At 59.6% G+C, this 16,690-nt stretch overlaps 1 protein-coding gene across 7 annotated transcripts; it reads right to left on the minus strand.

Moving 5' to 3' along the window:
• Window positions 1-1,074: 1,074 nt before the first annotated feature.
• SLC4A11 (solute carrier family 4 member 11) lies at window positions 1,075-11,831 on the minus strand. Of its 7 annotated transcripts, none has more exons than XM_032859070.1 (20): window positions 11,760-11,831; window positions 9,922-9,969; window positions 7,571-7,723; window positions 7,388-7,437; window positions 6,888-7,119; window positions 6,723-6,804; window positions 6,423-6,546; window positions 4,846-5,061; window positions 4,668-4,761; window positions 4,419-4,544; window positions 4,225-4,338; window positions 4,003-4,135; window positions 3,632-3,705; window positions 2,960-3,221; window positions 2,775-2,881; window positions 2,518-2,686; window positions 2,250-2,423; window positions 1,909-2,104; window positions 1,657-1,826; window positions 1,075-1,527 (listed from the first exon to the last, which is right to left on the minus strand). In XM_032859070.1, the coding sequence occupies exons 2-20, from the start codon at window positions 9,950-9,952 to the stop codon at window positions 1,464-1,466; spliced, it is 2,571 nt and encodes an 856-aa protein (XP_032714961.1). In that variant the 5' UTR covers window positions 9,953-9,969; window positions 11,760-11,831; the 3' UTR covers window positions 1,075-1,463. The 7 variants fall into 7 exon arrangements, with proteins under 7 accessions (XP_032714961.1, XP_032714960.1, XP_032714958.1 ...); XM_032859069.1 differs by lacking the exon at window positions 11,760-11,831 and adding an exon at window positions 11,502-11,609; XM_032859067.1 differs by lacking the exon at window positions 11,760-11,831 and adding an exon at window positions 10,274-10,635 and having other exon boundaries at window positions 1,657-1,754.
• Between the last annotated feature and the right edge of the window lie 4,859 nt (window positions 11,832-16,690).

Consider the following 16,690-nt stretch of genomic DNA (forward strand, 5'->3'; position numbering starts at 1 on the left):
GCAGAGCTGCACAGCAGGTGGAGGAGGGGTCTTGGTTGTGCCCCGGTCTCTGCTCCCCGATCCATGCACCAGTGTACATGTGTCTTCTACCCGGCTGGCAGGCCAGCCGGCCTGTGTTGCCGGTTACAAGTGGGCAATGCCAGCTCCCCTTGGGGCTGCTTTTCCCGGATGACCAAGGGCATTGAGCATTCCTACTGTCCTGTGACTGTTGGGCCACCCCACCCCCCACCCCAGGTTTGCCTCTTCTATTGGAGTTGGAGTCATCGGCTTTGTGGTGGTGGTTGGTTAGCAGGAATCCTTCGCATATCTAGAGAGGAGGCCTTTTCAGTTGAGAGGTAGAGCAGGTCTTCTCTCACCTGCTCCCTTGGGTCTGTGGTTTACGCGGCAAGCCAAAGTGCTGTAAGGGATGTCATGGGATGTCTGGGGGCCAGAGGCTCTACCACTGCTGGGGCTCCCAGATAACGCGCAGGGGGCGCTTCCAAGTCCCAGATCCGGATTCCCCACTGTGTGCCGTGGGGGCCTCTGTCCAGGCACCAAGTGACCAAGCCAGGAACACAGCCCCTTCTCCCCTCCACCAGACCAATCCCCACATCCTGCCGTGGGGGTCTTCCGCTGTTCTTCATCCCCACTATCAGTGTCCTGGTGCGGGGTGCAGCCCCTGCCCCACCCCCAGAGGGCATCCCTCACAACGGCAGCTCTGACCTCCATGAGCCTGGTTTTCAGTCTGCTGGGCTGCTTTGCAGCTGCCTCTGGGAGCCCAGGCCCAGGGCCACCAGGCCCACCCATCTTTCCTCCACCATTGTGGCTCACTACTGGCCCCAAGCCCTCTCCTCCAGGCCCTTGCATATGCCATCCCCCCCACATACCTCCCCTGCAGTTGCCTGGCAACACAGCAGCGCCAGGGCCTCCTGGATCTTCCACAGGCCCGTTGGGCCAGCATCCGCTGTGTGGGGTTGGAGGGGACAGCCGGTGGCCCTCAGCAAACACGGGTCCCTTTTCCTTCCCCCTCCCCTTTACATCAAACTTTTTATTCTCCAGTGGCCCTGAGGCTGGGGCAGGGCGGGACAGCCGAGATGGAAGCTAGAAACAGGAGCTTTATTCTCTAGTGTGCATATAGCAAGTTCCTTACACAATCAAGGAAATGGTTTCTCTTTCAGACATCTGACTCTTTTATCAAAAGAAAATCCGTCCTGCATAGTCCTACTCTGGACAGAAGTTGCCCTGAGCAGTGTCACTGACCCAAGCGAAAGGCTAATGGGGACAGGGATGGGCCCCCACCGTGGAACGACCCCCCCCCATGCCTAGATGTCCTAGGCCTGATGGGACAGCAGGAAGGGGGTGCAGCACAGAACCACGCCCCAAAAGACCGCATCCCTCTCCCCACGGGGCTGCAGACTCAGTCTGGAAAGAGCCAGAGGGACAGTGAGAGGGATATGGCGCGGGCCTGCTGGTCAGGGCCTCAGTCAGTGCTCGGCATCCATGGCATCCAGATACTTGGCTTCAATGATTCGGGGCAGCAGGTTGTAGCTGGGCAGAGGGAGAAGAGACCTCAAGGTGAGCACTGGGTCAGAGAGCAAAAGTGGGGGGGCATCTGCCCCTGCCCCACCCCAGGGGTAGACTACCTGCTACCCCCAGGTAGGGTAAGGCTGCCCTTACCGGATGGGGATCATGACAATCATGATGAGGGGGAAGATCATCTTCATGTAGGGCAGGTTGCTCATGCCGAAGGCACAGAGCAGCAGCAGCTGCAGGACCTGCAGGCCGGTGAAGTAGTGGATCTTCCTCTGGGGCACCCTCCGGATGTAGTGGGTAGGCGGGTACGAGGCCTGTGGGCGGCAGGGACCCGCTGTGGGCAGGCCTGGAGCCCGTACGCGCACCCTGCCCCTTGTCCTTGGGGCTGAGGCTCACCTGGTCCTTAAGCAGCAGGGCCACGCGCTCGAAGAGTTGGTTGCCGTCGATGGAGGTGAGCGCGATGTAGAGGAAGAGGCCGTAGAGCACGGGCTTGGGGATCCACTGCAGCGGGAAGGGAAGCAGCAGGAGGGAGAAGCCCACCAGGATGCTGGCGCCCAGGGTGGTCAGCCGTGTCTCCTTCACGTTCACAATTCTGCACGGCCACAGGGCACCGGGTCACCTCTGGGCCCTAGTCCCCCGAGCCGCATCCCTCCCCGGGTCCCCATGGCCCAGGGTTACCCCCACTTCAGGGCCCACATGACTCGCCTCAGGTCTTAAGGGACCTGGCCCCCACTCACGTCTCATAAATGTGCCCATTCTCCACGCGCTCCTCCACCAACGCCAGGGCCCGCACATGCAGCGGGGAGTGGGGGTAGGCAGCGTGGATCCAGGGCAGCCCGAACAAAGACAGCCCGCTGTTGATGATGGCGATGAGCAGGAGGTCCCAGTGGTAGGCAGTGCCCTTCACCAGCCTGCAGCAGATGGTGAGGGCACATGTGGCCGGATCCCTGTGGCCCCAGGCAGGATCGGGCACATGCTCAGCCCTCCCAGACCCGCTCCGCAAACCTGTTCTCTGGGGCATTGGCCAAGGCAGCCACCAAGTTCTGCTCGATGAAGAAGAGCAAGGAGAGCAGGAAGCCCAGGCCCATGGCACTGACGATGGCCCCCAGGGACAGGGAGTGCATCTCAGCCATCTCAAAGAGGCTCTTGTTGGGGTTGTAGCGGAACTGGCTCACTGCAGCAGATACAGGCCCCCTGCTCAAGCCTGTGGCCCCCAGGGACCAACCTCACCCCACTGCACCCCCTGCCAGACCCCAACTCACTTTTGATTTCCCGGAAGCCATAGGAGCAGATGAGGGAGAAGGTGAGCACCGAGATGGGCAAGGCACAGTCTGACAGGATCTCCCGCATGCAGGGGTGTAGGTAGGGGCTGGGGACATGGGTGGGGAGTGTCAGTGCGGCCTGGCAGCTGGCGCCTTCTTTCCCTCACCCGCAGGGCCCCCCTCACCTCTTCTTGAACTGGTAGAGGGTGTAGCTCAGCCACAGCGTGCCCAGCATAATGAGGAGGCTGAGCACCGCAGTCTCCCGGCCCGGGGGGTCAGCCTGGTGGCTCCCGGGGGTCGGCTGTAGCGGGCTGGTCGGGAGGCCGGTGTTGAGGGCCGTGTGGAGGCTGGTGTTGAGGTCGGTGCTGAGGCCCAGCAGGCTCACCAGGGGAGTGCTGTCTGTGTTGTAGTTCCCAAAGTCATGGTGGTAGTAGTACTTCTGAAAGACTGTGGATACAGGCCAGCAGGCTTCAGCGGTCTGAGCTCTGGGAAGATGAGGCCCAGCTCTCTTCTGGATATGGGGGAGAAAGAGCTTCTGGGGGGATGGGGAAAGGGAGGGGCTGCCTTTCTGTCAGACAGGAGGACCCCACTGACCTGCTTTTCCACCCCCCTCCCCCTCCCCCATCTCTTGACAGTGCCTCACACCTGGCCCTGTGCCTCTGATCCCACCTGAGGCAGCCCTGTCACCCTCCAGCACATGGCACTGTGGCTTCCTGCTGGTCACAGCTCCTGAGAGCGCCCTGGACCGTGGAAGGAGCCTTAGCTTGCATGCTGCTTGGTGGTCCTGGCCACAGCCCACAGTCCCCCAGCTCAACTCAGTTTCCCCTGCAGCAGGTGGCCACCGACTGGACACTCACTTTTGGCCATGCCCTTGACAGCATCCAGCATGAATGTGATGGAAATGAACAGGGCAATGATCTCTTCTGTCGACCTGCCGGGGTGGTGCAGGGGGAGGGGGATGTCATGCCTCATCAGATGGGAATGAACGGTCAGGGCACCGGGGTGGGGATGGGGAGGCTTCCCTGAGCCTCTGCACAGTCTCCGACCTCCTCCTGCCATGAAGACCGGGGTCCCACACTTCTGTCTCAGGGCAGTGATGTGGAGGGGGCACCCCATCCACTCTAGGGTTATAGGGCCTCAGAGGCTGGCGTGGAGACTGCCCCAGGTCCCTAGCCTTGGTCTCCCCTCCTGGCTGAGGGTCCCAGAAGCTCGGGAAAGGCCCTGTCACCTCTTGAAGAGACGCATGAGGAGACTGAGGTTGAAGAGGGCATAAAGTGCGAGAAAGAAACTGTTCCACAGGCCCGTCCACGCATAGAAGGTGTTGAAGTCCAGATTGTAGTCATCACAGATGCCACAAATTACTGCAGGCAGCAGGACGAGGGGGGTGGTCAGAGCCTGGCGGGGGCTGGGGACCTTGGGAGCCACCTCCCCGCCGCCAGTGCCACGGCACCTTGGATGTAGAGGGCCAAGGGCGCAGTGGTCAAGAGCACCACCAGCGGCTGTCCAGAGAAGAGGGCATACAGGAGGCCTCCGATGCCCTGCCCTGCCATGGTCTTCTGCACATCTGAGGAAGTGGGGGATGTCAGGGGGGTGGTCACTGCAGGCCTGGGCCTCCTGCCCCGCCCCCCTGCCTTCCCACCTCACCGATAGCCCCGTTTGTGTTCTCATCGTTGAGGGACCCAAAAGCGATGGTGGGCAGGAGGCAGGCGAAGTAGAGGAACAGCGTGGTGGTGATGTATTTGCCTACAGCCTTGTTTTTCCCAATAATGCCTAGGGATGGGACAGGACAGGAAATTTGCTAGGATGCAGGACAGGCCCATGTGTTGTCCTGGGACCGAAGCCACAGGCTGAGCTCTGGCAGGGGGGTGGGGGGGGAACCATAAGGCCACGTACCGTCTGTGAAGTCCAGCGGGTACACGGGGAACCTGCGGGCAATGTCCTCCCGGATGCCCTTCCCCACAGGGAGAAAATCTTTGTGCTTCAGGGGCTGGGGAAGGGGACAGATGTCTGTCAGCTCTGGCCTGTGGCCCTTGCCCCACCACCCCCGCCCAGGCCTGCATCCCCGCTGTACCTTGGGGGGTCTGTGTATGTGGATGGAGTTCATGCTGTAGCCCTTGGCGCTGAGGGCTGGGCACTGGCTCACCATGGTGAGCAGCTGTCTCTGACGCACCAGCGCCTCCTTGAATTCCTCCTCTGTGCGGGTCTTCAGGAGCTCCTGGCGGAAGGTGATGTCCAAGAACATGGTGGCAAATGTGCGCCCCACCTCTGTGGCAGTCTTGGTACTTTTCTGGGGGCGGGAGACGGGAAATCACAACTGCGGTTCCTGGTGAGTGGGGGGATCCCTGCCCTGCCCTTGTCATCAATGATAGTCCTGAGCCTGTCGCAGGTGCCCCCACTGTGACTGGCAGCACGTTTTGTACCCCAAAGTTTAGGCGTTAGTGGAATCAGCCAGGATTCCTGCCTGGGCAGCAGATCACCAGAACCAGGGTCAAGTCTCCCAATTTCCTTCATAAACTCATGAGTTCTTAAAATCTGAGGTAGTGGTATTGTCCCAAAACACAGACCTGCATCATCATGGATAATGAGGTCACAGTGACGGAGACAAGCCCTTACCCAGTTCCACTTTACTGGTGGCATTCCCACTGTCTGCTGGTTTATTTGATTTCCTGAGGGACTCCAGGCCTGTCAAGCCTTCTCCCTGTTGCCTGACCAAAGTCAACTCATGTCCAGCCTCCCCCATGACAACCTGTCCTCTGGGAGTAGCATCTAACCCTTCATGCTGCCCAGAGCAGTCGCCCAGGACTGTCCTGCCCACGCTTTGCTTTCCTGTTTGCTCCAGAACAGGCTCACTCTCCAGAGGAGGAGCCGGGTGTTGGGCTGGTTGGCCTGTCACAAGGCATGAGTCCAGCCACTTGGCCCTCAGGATACAGCCCCTTCCTCCGCTCTGGCCACCTCACCAGCTGTCACTCCCTCTGCCCCATGTGCTGCCCATGTTCCCTCTCCCCAGCACTGTAACCTCCCAAGGAGGGACATTCCCCTCAGCACCCGCTTTACCTAAAAGAAAGCCCATAGAGGAGGGCCATTCCAAGCTTTGAGTCTACCAGAGGCAGGGGCAGAATCATCAAGAAGCTAGAGGAAATTTAAACATGAAGGCCCTTATCAGGCCTGGGGAGGGGCCTTCGCCATTTTCTATTTATGATTTTGAAATCCGTTTCCTTCAGAAAAGACTCCCCAAACCATACTAACTTCAGCCTCCCACACAAGCAGGATGTGCCCCTGACCAGGCAGAAGTGGGGATCCAGGGCCAGCAAATCATAGAGCCGGCCAACTGGGAGAAAGATAGGTGTTGGGGCAGGCTGATGAAAAGCCCCCACGTTTCAATAAAACTAATTTTAACAAGTATCTCTTTCAGTCAAGGAAATACAGCTTCATGCGCAACCTCAGGGGGAATTAGGGCTGGATGAGGACCTAGCGGGATGCTTCAGAGAGACTCAGTGGGGCAGACAGGAAGGACAGCGTGAGCACGAGGCCCTCAGGGGCCCAGACTGTGGGGTCCCCCAGCATGCGGAGGAGATGCCCCTGGAGAGAGGGCCAAGTAGCCTGGAACCTTCCTTCTCAGGAAACAGCCACCTCCAGACCCCTACTCACCATCTTGGGAGGGGCCAGCACCAGGATGACAAACCGCACCTCACAGGAATTCTCCCCCCAGTTCTGAGGGCGAACCAGACGGCTGATGCACACGTGTCGCCTCAGCAGGGCCTTGGAGGTGCAGCTGCCAGGGGCAGGGAGGGCACACGGTTGCCACCCTGGGAGCTGGGCTTCCCCCCACACCCCACCCCTGACTTTGACCCCCAGCAACCTGCGGCAGGAGTGCTCCCACCCTCTGCCCCAAAACTGGGTGGGCCCGCCTATTGCCGGGGAAGCCACCCTGGAGGCCCGGCAACTCACATGATGCAGATCCAGGACTGCTGGTATTGCACCCCCGTGACCGTGGCAGTGACCCCCTGGATGGTATCGGACAGCAGGTGGGCTGAGGGCAGAGCGGCTGGGGTCAGAGGGCACACCCGCCCACCTCCCCGAGCCCCTGGGCCCCACCGGGGAGCCGGGCCCCACCTTTCCCCTCCGTGGGGGCCCCGGCATCAGTGAAGAGCATGGCCATGAACAGGTCCAAGTTGCAGTCAGGCTCCGTGTTTTGGGGGTCGTGGGCTAAGCGACACAGCATGGCCCGCAGCACGTCATCCAGCGAGGTAGCCGTCTCGTTCAGGATGATGCTGGCCCGGGCCAGGAAGCCGTCCAGGTCCCGGTGCGCCCGGATCTCCTCCTCAAAGTTCTTCAGCTTCAGGTACTGCGGGGACCGCGTGCACAGAGCCGCAGAGAGCCACAGCAGCCCGTGAGGGAGTTGCGCTGTGGCGACCTGGGCGCCTCCTCCGCGGCGGCCCCGCCCCCAGGACCGACACCTGCTCCGAAGGGGAAGGCCCCGCCCCCACGGGCCCACGGTAGCCAGGTGTGAGAGGTCTGTCCGCTGTGACAGGGAAGCAGGCACCTCCACCCCCCCAACGGGTGGCCCGGGACCACACGTCCCCTGTCCCCTGTCCTGCCAGCGAGCCACTCACCTTGCGTGAGGTGTGAAGGAGCCCGCAGCCGCCAGGCGAGTCATTCTCGGCTAGGGAAAAGCGGGAGGGCTCAGGGGGCCGCCCCACCGCGTCAGGACTCCTTCCATGGAGCGCAGCTCTATCTGCCCAGCACCCAGGCCCCTGCCGGTCCCCGCCAGCCTGTCCCTGCTACAACCCCCATACCAGCCTGGGTGGGCTGCACCTCGAGGTTGACGTTGACAAAAAAACGGATGCTCTCGCCAGACACAATGGAGGAGTTGACCGTGTCGAAGGCCTCATCCCCCAGGCTCTCCTCACGGGTTTCAGAGGCATCGTCCATGTCACACTTGAGGTAGCCTGGAGACCCAACCACCACCGAGAGAGAACCCCCCCAAGAGGGCCCAGCCGTCAGTGCTATACACCAGAGGGAGGGACTCCAGGCTGTCCCAGTCCGCACACTCTCAGCGAGTGGTGAGGGCGGCCTCTTGTAGGCCAGGAAGGGAGCCTCAGGCCCAGGTGGGCCGAATAGCTCATCCCGGCCTAGCCCCAATCAGAGCATGGACGCCAGCCGGCAGCCCCCACCCAACAGCTTTCTCCAACATTCTTCAGCTGCAGGAACCAGGGCCCTGCACCATTCTGACCCATGTGTATCCTTTCAGCCACAGAAAAACATGGTCATTCCACAGCTCCGGGCCCGGAAGGTGGTGCAATGATGCAGTTAAGACTGGCCTCTGCCCTCTCCGAACCCCCAAATTATGGGACCCAGACCTGCCGGGCTCCCTAGATGGGACCCAAGGGAAGCCAGAACTACTGCGGTGTCCAGCCGTCTCCCCACCGTACTGGCACAGGGCTTGCTTTCAGGGAGGGCATGCAGGCCGAAGCAGCAAGGCTGGGAGACTTGGTCCAGACAGCAGACAAGGCCCAGGAAGTAGGGGAGCCGGAGACACAGGGACTGAGGGAGGGACCCCAGGAGACTCCCAGTGGCAGGCAGGAGGAGCGCTCTGGCACCTTGGGACTCCCTCCCAGAGGGGAGCCTTTTCCTGGGTGGGCCGTACTTCCAACAACGGTTCACAGTCCTGGCGCCCCTCCTCTAGAGGAAGCCTTTCTGGTGACATGCAAACGTTCCACCCTTGCTTGAGCTCCTCGTGACCTCTGGGATGGCAGTTTGGGCCAGGCCTGCTACCCCGTCCTGACCCCCAGTCCTTCAGGCCCAGGGCCACTCCCGACCTCTGATCTGTCACTCCTCACGCCAGGTGACCAACACCCCAGACATGCCAGTGCCTGCCCTCCGAGCAGAGGGCTTCCCTCCCTAGAGGACCTTCCTCAAGGCTCCACAGAAGCTTCCTCTTCCGGCCAGCCCTCCCAGAGCCCTGCTGGCACCCCTTCCTGACTGTCCTGTGGATCCCCAGGGCTCACCACCTGTGAATGCTCCCAGGAAGGGGGGTCTTATCCCAGGAAGGGGGGTCTTAGAGCCCAGACTCCACCAAGGTCTGACAAACACCTGTGCAGGGACGGGGAAGGGTCAGCAGCACGTCCACACCTGCCAGGCAGTGACTCACCCTGACTCACTTCCACTCCAGCCCGCCGGTTTCCTCTGCACATCCCAGGCCCCGTCCCCCCGTGGCCTGTGCTTAGCCTGGCCCCTTTTGGGCAGGAGGGCCTAGGTTTGCACTGCACTCAGAGTTCCGAGCTAAAAGATGTCCTTCCCATTTTTGCCATGGAGCTCATGTTCACAAGAAACCCCTTCCTCCCCAGCCCCCACCTGCCCTAGCATCCCTTCCATCACACCCACCAGCACCCTTTATTCCTGGGCACTGCCCTTCATGCTATCCCCTTCTCCCCTACTCTGGGCTCTACCTAGGACCTGCCCAGCTGACATGACCAGGTCCCTGCAATGCTCCTAGGATGCCATGTCCCCATATCCATCCTATAAGCCCAACCACACACCTAATCCGCCTGCCAGCAGCCTGGCCCCCCCAGTCACCAGGCCCTGAGGACCCTGAGGCAGACCCTATCACCACTCTGCCCAAGCACCATCCCACTGAACACCCTTCAGATGGTCAGGCCAGCGTCCAGGTCTGGGTACAGGAGTCCCCCGAGACACAGAATGGGGAGAGCTGGTCTGGAACAAGCAGGAGAGCTGAAGTGAGGAAAGGTTCTGTTCCATGGATTTAGAGGGACAATAGCAGCCCCTCCCTCACAAGGCTGGGCAGGGACTGAGGGACAAGGGCATATATGGCATGGCCTAAAGTCTGGCCCAGTAACCAGAGCATTCCAACAGCGAACCAAGGGAGGTCACCAGATGGCCCTCAGAGCCCGGGAGAGGGAACTGCCTTCCCTCCCAGGACCCCCGGAGTGACCTCTCAGTGTCCGAGGCGATTGTCAACTGCCTCCCTAACCGTACCACCACCTCCTGGAGGGGAAGATCTAAAGGCTTCCCAGCAACAGCAGAGTTCACAGGTGGGGGCTCAATGCCATGAGTACCCTGCTGGAGGGACCAGGTCCCCTAGAGACCAAGGAGCTCTCTCTGTACATCCCCCCACAGAGGTACTCACCTACATCCTCAAGGTATCCATTCTGCGACATGATGGAAGAGGATTGCTCTGCAAGGGAAACCCAGGAATTGTTACCAGCTCCACTGACCAGCCCTGGACAGTCTCTCCTGTGCCCAGCCACTCCCCACCCTACATCAACCCTGCCCATGCCTTCTTACCCTTCCCAGGTAGGCCAACCTGGGGTGGGGGGGGCAGGGGCTTGCACTAGGCAGGGGCCCCCTAAGGAACCAGAGGAAGCCCAGCCCGGTACTCTTCAGCCAATCTCCTAGGGTCTCCCCAAGTGGGAAAGGGCCAAGTAGGGTGGTGGGGAGCCATTCCCAGCCCCGTTTCCCCCAGGAGTTATTAACAGTACCCGGCACGGGTTTGTAGACGGTGTTATTCAGCACCGGCTGCGAGGGCTGGAGGGTGGGGGCCTGTCCTTCCACCCTCCACGTAGTGGCCGTCCTCCCTGTCTCGCTGTTTCGCTGCCAAGCCCAGGACCTGGGCGGGGGACCTCTTGCCTCCACATAGTTCCTCTCACTCTCACTTTTGTCCCAGGGGCCATCAACACCCATCACACGTGCAGTTGCCCCCAACCGCACGCGCCCGGGGTCACAGGGGGCCGACTTGGCAACGGCCTCCTCCCCTCGGTGCCACCCGCGTCCCGGGCCTCCTGGGAGGCGGAGCCGTTGGTCCTCCAGGGAGAAGGCGGGGCGGGGTGGGGGCGGGGAGCGCCGGGCGCGCTCACCACGCCGGGGCCCCGGATGGTCGCAACTGTTTGTGGCGCTCGGTGCGAGGAAGGAAGCTAGAGGAGGGGCCTGGGGGTCTGGGGGCAGGATGCGGAGGGACGCGCGGGACAGAAGCCCGGCCTGCATCTAGAAGGGAGGGGCGGGGGCGGTAAAGCCAACATCTGAGGGATGGACAGAGGACGAGGGCGACGAGGGTCTGGAAGAGTGGGGGGAGTGCACACCTTATTCTCATCCCGGACGCCCCACGTGCAGGTAAACAATGGTCGTACAAACCCCTGGCTGGCCCTCAGGCGTCAGGGCCTTGAGGTAAAAACTGCTGCGGCCTCGCAGGGGACAGTCGGTGGCCCCGGGATCCCTAAGAGTAGGCAGGCTTCTCCGCAGCCCCGGGGGCGAGAAGGTGTCCCGGCAGAACGTAACGAGAGACGGCAGCGTACCGGCTGGGAAGGGTCCAGCTCTCGGGGTGCTAAGGACCCCATGGCTCCTTCCCAATCACTTCCACGCCCTACCCCTCCACTGGCTACCGCACTGGTTCAAAGACTAAGAATTTCAAGTCGGCGACAGAGCATCGAATCAAGCACTCAATGTCCACGAGGCCTCCCTCCACCACCCGTGTACTCCCCGCCGCGTCTCCCCGTCTCCCCGTCCCTCTTGGCCGAACTTACACCTGACCCCAGGCCTAGGAAGCTTCCACGACCCCCTCGCCCACCGTGGCCCGGGGCCTCTGCAGGCGGGCAGGCGCGTTCTCCCCGGTGCTCCGACGGCTCCGCGACCCCGCCGAACACCCCTTCGCCTTGGAGAACGGATTGGCCCTCCCGCCGCGTCCCTGCCGCGCCTGCCGGCTCAGGTACCCACCGCATGGCTGGAGATGGAACATGCGCCGGGCGGCCGCGGCCATGGCCACGGCGATCGGCCGCCGGACGGCTGCACACACACGCGCACGCTCGGGGTCCTCAACCCTGATCTCCGGGACCCCGAACTTGGCGATTCCGGCGGGCCAGTGGCCAGAGCCGGCGACACACCCCCGCGCCGCGCCTGGGTCCTAATGCCGCTCGACGCCCCGCCCCAGTGCCGCTCCGGGCGGGGTCCCGTGCGCCAGCCCGGCGCCCTCACCCGCGCTCCTGTCGGTCCCAAGCAGGCTGCTCCCGGGAGCCCAAGGCGACTCCTTCAGAACGTGTAGATCGGGATCCTATGAGCCCGCGTGCCCGCCCAGGCGTCGCCGGATCGGGGCTGGGCGGGGCCGGGAAGTTTCTGGGAAGAAGCTCGACGGGCCCGGGGACCCACGAAGTTGTGTCTCTGCGGCGGGTCGCGGGAGGATTCCTCTGGCGTCAGCTTTAAGCGCGCTGCCGGCCCCCCGCCCCCGGCTCGGCAGGGGACCTCGGCCTGGCCCAGCCCGCCAGCTGCCCCGCCCCCTCCATTCATCCCAGTAGCTCGAGTGGTAAACCCTCCTTCTCCTCCTCCAGGAAGCGCGCCCCGACTAACTAGATGGGCCGGCATGCTTCCCTGGGCTACGCCCTAGTTCGCCTAGCCAGCGACGCTCCTGGCTTGGCGGCGTCGGGTTTGCTCGCTGCGCACCTCGAAGTTTCTCTTCTGGCCTCCGCGCGCCTCCGGCATTCTCTTGGGTCAAGGTCTTCGCTCGCGGCTTCTTTCCTTCCCAAAGTGGCCCCGCCGTCGGGTTTTCCTTCCCGACCGGCCGGGGGCTGGGGGTGCCCGACTCGGGGACGTGCATTCGCCAGCGCCTGGTCTTCTGCGTATGGAGAGAGAGAGCGCGCGCGTTTGTAAGGGAGGCGGTGCTGCGCGCAGGCTGCTGGCGTCCGCTGCGACGGGTCAGGCAAATCCAGCCTGTGCGATGATACCCTGGCCTGACCTTGGGTGTCTTCTCGGCAAACGATTCCACGGCCCTTGAGCCCCAGTGGACTCAGGAACTCTCCCCACCAGTGTTAACCCCCATCCCTCCACACTCTGTCTGATGGCCCGAGGACTAGCAGCGACTCCCCGCCCCCCCCCCCGCAACCTCCTGCTGGGAAGGAGTCCTCGGCCACTGTCCCCTAGGCTTGGAAGCGGGCCAGCTGGCTGGGCAAGCAGAGGGTGAGCCCACCTCCGCGTAGAGGTTGCCCTGCAGCCCCCAAGGGCTCCTGGTGCGTTGAGGAAGCCCTATGCACAGAGCGAGTGAGCCCAGCTACCGGTGTCCCCTGCCCGCAAAATAGCGCATTGAGAAGGAAGCGAGGGGGCGTCCCTCTGCAGATGAATGGCCCAGGAGTCGGGAGGGCTCTGAGCACGCGGCTCCTAAGATATCTGCGGGGTTCTGCTCCCCTAGTTGCCCTGGAGGGAGCTGAGGAACCCCACAGTCCTCCCCCCACCCCCAACATGAGAAGGTGTTTCCTTTGGTTCTCCCACCCACCACCTGCCTTCTGTGGATCAGGGCAAATAGAGGGGCCCCAGGTGTCTCTGCCTGTGCGCCATTGGGCCCATACACGGGCAGGCAGGGATCCAGACCTATGTGCATGCATTTTGTCTCATTCCCTTCCCTGGGCTCTGTTTACTGGGCTGTGGACATGAGCGGTGGGTTCCACAAGGCACTTAATGGCTTTCCAAAGGAGTTTCAACTCAGTTTCCCGTAAGCCTTTTAGGCTTAGGGATTGTAGAATCTGGAGTGAGAAGTAACTCTATAGTATCTCACTCAAAAACACAGACTAGGGGATGCCTGGCTAGCTCAGCAGGTGGAGCATGGGACTCTTGATCTTGGGGTTGTAAGTTCCAGCCCCACATTGGGTGTAGAGATTACTAAAAATTGAAATCTTAAAAACAACAACAACAACAACAACAAAACTAAAACTAAACTAAAAACAGAAAAACAAGATCATTCCCTGGAACTCCCTTCCTCCTCCAGGAACCATGCAGCTCCTCAGCTGTGCTTTACAGAGCACATTTCTCCAGAGTTCTCTCTGCTCTGCTGTCTCCACGCCCTCTGCTTACTTCTCTTTAGCCCCCTCATATGTCTTTTATCCCCGCTCCTGCACGGAAACTGCCTCAGCTCTCTTGCCAGGGTCTCCCTCCTCCCCCAGCAGGGCCCAGCACCATCCTCCTCCTCCTCCTCTGACCAAGCTCTCAGAGCTATCTGCATGGGAGAGCTTCCCCTGGACCAGCCACAGCCAATGGTCAGATTTCATGACTCCTGTCACTGAGCTCCTGACTTCAACACGTCACAACCCCTCCCCACCAGCCTGGAAGGCTAATAGGCAATTTTCAGCAAATCCAGGCAAAACAGAGCTTCCAAGTCTGCCATTCCCCCCTCCCCCAACCACTGCTCTGGACCTGGGAGTAGCCCCAGTGCATCCACATCGGATCCATGAGCAAATTTTGTTAGGTTTACCTTCAGAACAGAGCACAGTTCTGCCCCCTTTCCCCTCCAGCCTGGTCCACCATCTGACTTACCTTCTGACTTGCCCCCGCCCCTATTCATTCTCCACCAACAAGGCTTTTCGTGGTGTTTGGAAAAATCAACAAATACAGCAAAGCAGTCTCCCTGATGTGGGTGTCTGGAAGGTCTGCAGTCCTTACCACTGCTCACTTCATCCTTCGGCTCTCAGTGGGGGGCCTTCCCTGCTCCCACCACCATAGTAGTTACTGTTTCCTTCCCTCACGGACCCCCGTGGCCCTCACTGCAGCATAGCCTTCTTCATTCTCAGTTTGCTACCTGGGCCCCATCTCCCCGGCCAGACTGGGAGCTCCTGGAGAGCAAGGCTGTGTGTCTTTCCCCAGCACAGCCCCCAGTGTAGCAGGTGCTCGATAAACCTGTGATACGTGGAAAGCACAACTGATGTCTCCACCTATGGTTCCCAGAGGCTTTCAAGCCAGCGAAGCCCTCGATCCTCCACTGCCACTCTGGTCTTCCAGCTGCACTTAATGGGGGTCCAGCCAGAGCCCTGATTCCCTCGGCTCCCTTCCTCTCACCTCAAACTCCTCAGGTGGGGCACCAAATCCTTTTATTTCTACTTCTGGTCGGCCCCATCCCTCTGCCTTCCCCTTGCTTGGACCCTTGACAAGCATGGCTTCCCACACCTTGCAGCCCTCAGGCTTCCCTTGAGTCAGCTGGGGTTTTACAAGCCTCTTGGGGCTCCTGCTGCCTCGACCAGCCTTCCCAGCCCCTCAGCATCCTGGGAGGAGAGAAGCATCAGTGCTGCTGGTGGGCTGGGGGAGGGAACATGGCCTCCACTGACTCTCCTCTCCTCGGGGACATCTCCAAGCCCCATAGATGGGTTTTGGGGTGGGTAGAAGACTTTATGGTGCCGAACTGACACAGCATTAAGCCTTCTCCCAGTTGCTGTCTATCCATACTGAAAGATCCAGACTCCTAGGAGGGTAGGCAGGAGGGCAGGAAGCCCTACGGAGGGCCAACAAGGACCTGCTCCTCTTAGAAGAGCATCTCTCTGTGCCACCCCCTGCCCCCATCATCTCAGTCACAGTCTAGAGGTTGAAATGGAGTCTTTTGAGTTAGAAAATTCCATGAAGTTTTGGCTATCAAATCATCTTTCCTCTTCCTGTTGTCCTTATTTTGCTATTATTTGTACATTCATCCGGGCATGAAACTTCTGAGTAAATATGTAAAGTTTCTTGAAAAATTTGAAGCCATGTGAGGAAAAAAAATTAAACTTCTCTATTGGTACGGTAAACACAGTAGTAGTAACTGTAGGATAAAATGGACATATATTCACATTTGATTAGAAGTTTTTAAGAACAGATTTATAGTCATTTATTAGTTTGACATAAAATGTATTGACCCTGATACAATTTTATTTTAAAAACCAAATTATTTTGGCTGGTCACTTGAGTAATGCAGAAACCTGGGAAAAACGGGAGTAATTTGTGGATAAATTTATTTTTCTCTAAATTTTTGGATAATGAAACAAAAATGTTTTTGGAATCCTTTCACAACGTTGGGTTTTTTTCCACTTTGGTTTTTTTCCACTTCTACTTGGAGGTCACCCCCTCGCTCGTGTCTAATTAGTCATTTTGACTTGTCAATTGTTCCTTCAAAATCACTCTTGTTAGTCCTCTTCTCATCCCCAGCAATGTGGAGCAGCAGTCCACCCCCACATTACAGTCTATAAGACCTTTCCTATTTAGGGGAGAAAAAAAAAAGATCCTCAAAACAGGCTGCCATGGAACAATGGTGTCCCTGAGCATGCTGAGGCACTAGAGAGCCAAATAATGGTGGTCTTTTCTCAGTCTGCAGGGGGAAATGGTCCTACTGCATGGAATGTTTCGAATTAAAACGTTTTCCCCCTTAGTTAAAAATCACTACCACCACAACAGAACAACGTCGTGTTTGTTATCACTTGTACTAGAAGAGACTTAGCAGAAAGCAAAACTAAAAAAATCGAGTATATATCTGATTTTAACAGAAAAGCTCAGAAACAGTTTGCCATGCTGGTCTAGGGGAGCAAGCCCCTTTTTGGGGGACTGAGATTCCCCAATGGCCTGATTTTGGGGAGGCCCTTGGAAATGCACAGTGACCCTTGGCCAGGCCAGTCAGAATATTCCTGACCATTGTGACTGGGTCAGGGATGGCAATGTGACCTCAGACTTCGGTGCTGCCTTTGGAGAAGGAGGCTGGGTCTCCCCTCTGGGGTGTTAGGGCTGCTGGTAGCACAAAGGAAGTTCAGTGCCAGGGGAGAGGAAGGTCCCCAAGTATGGAGAGAGGGCTCGGATGACATCTGAGTGCCTAGGTCCAGCATGAGGCTGGCACCACCTTAGACTCTTTTTACAGCAACCAAGCCATTCCCTTTCTGTCATGCGCTGGCAGCGGGGCAGATTCCCCTGTTTCCTTTGGGCTTGACTGTTTCCTAGATTGTATGACGGAAATGAACACATGACTATTTCTCCATGCTCCTGAGAGCGCTGTGGTACTCAACAGCTCTACCTGACCCCCTCTGCTCCGAGTCACTTCCCACCCATCAGCCAGGATCCCTCCATTCTGAGGCTCCTGCTCTGTCAAGCATGCCCTCAGCTTTCAGTAGTCCAGTGGCCCTACTGTGGGTTCC

The sequence above is a fragment of the Lontra canadensis genome, unplaced genomic scaffold (genome assembly GCF_010015895.1).
Source record: "Lontra canadensis isolate GAN:19392208 unplaced genomic scaffold, GSC_riverotter_1.0 scaffold16, whole genome shotgun sequence".
Lineage (NCBI taxonomy): Eukaryota > Metazoa > Chordata > Mammalia > Carnivora > Mustelidae > Lontra > Lontra canadensis.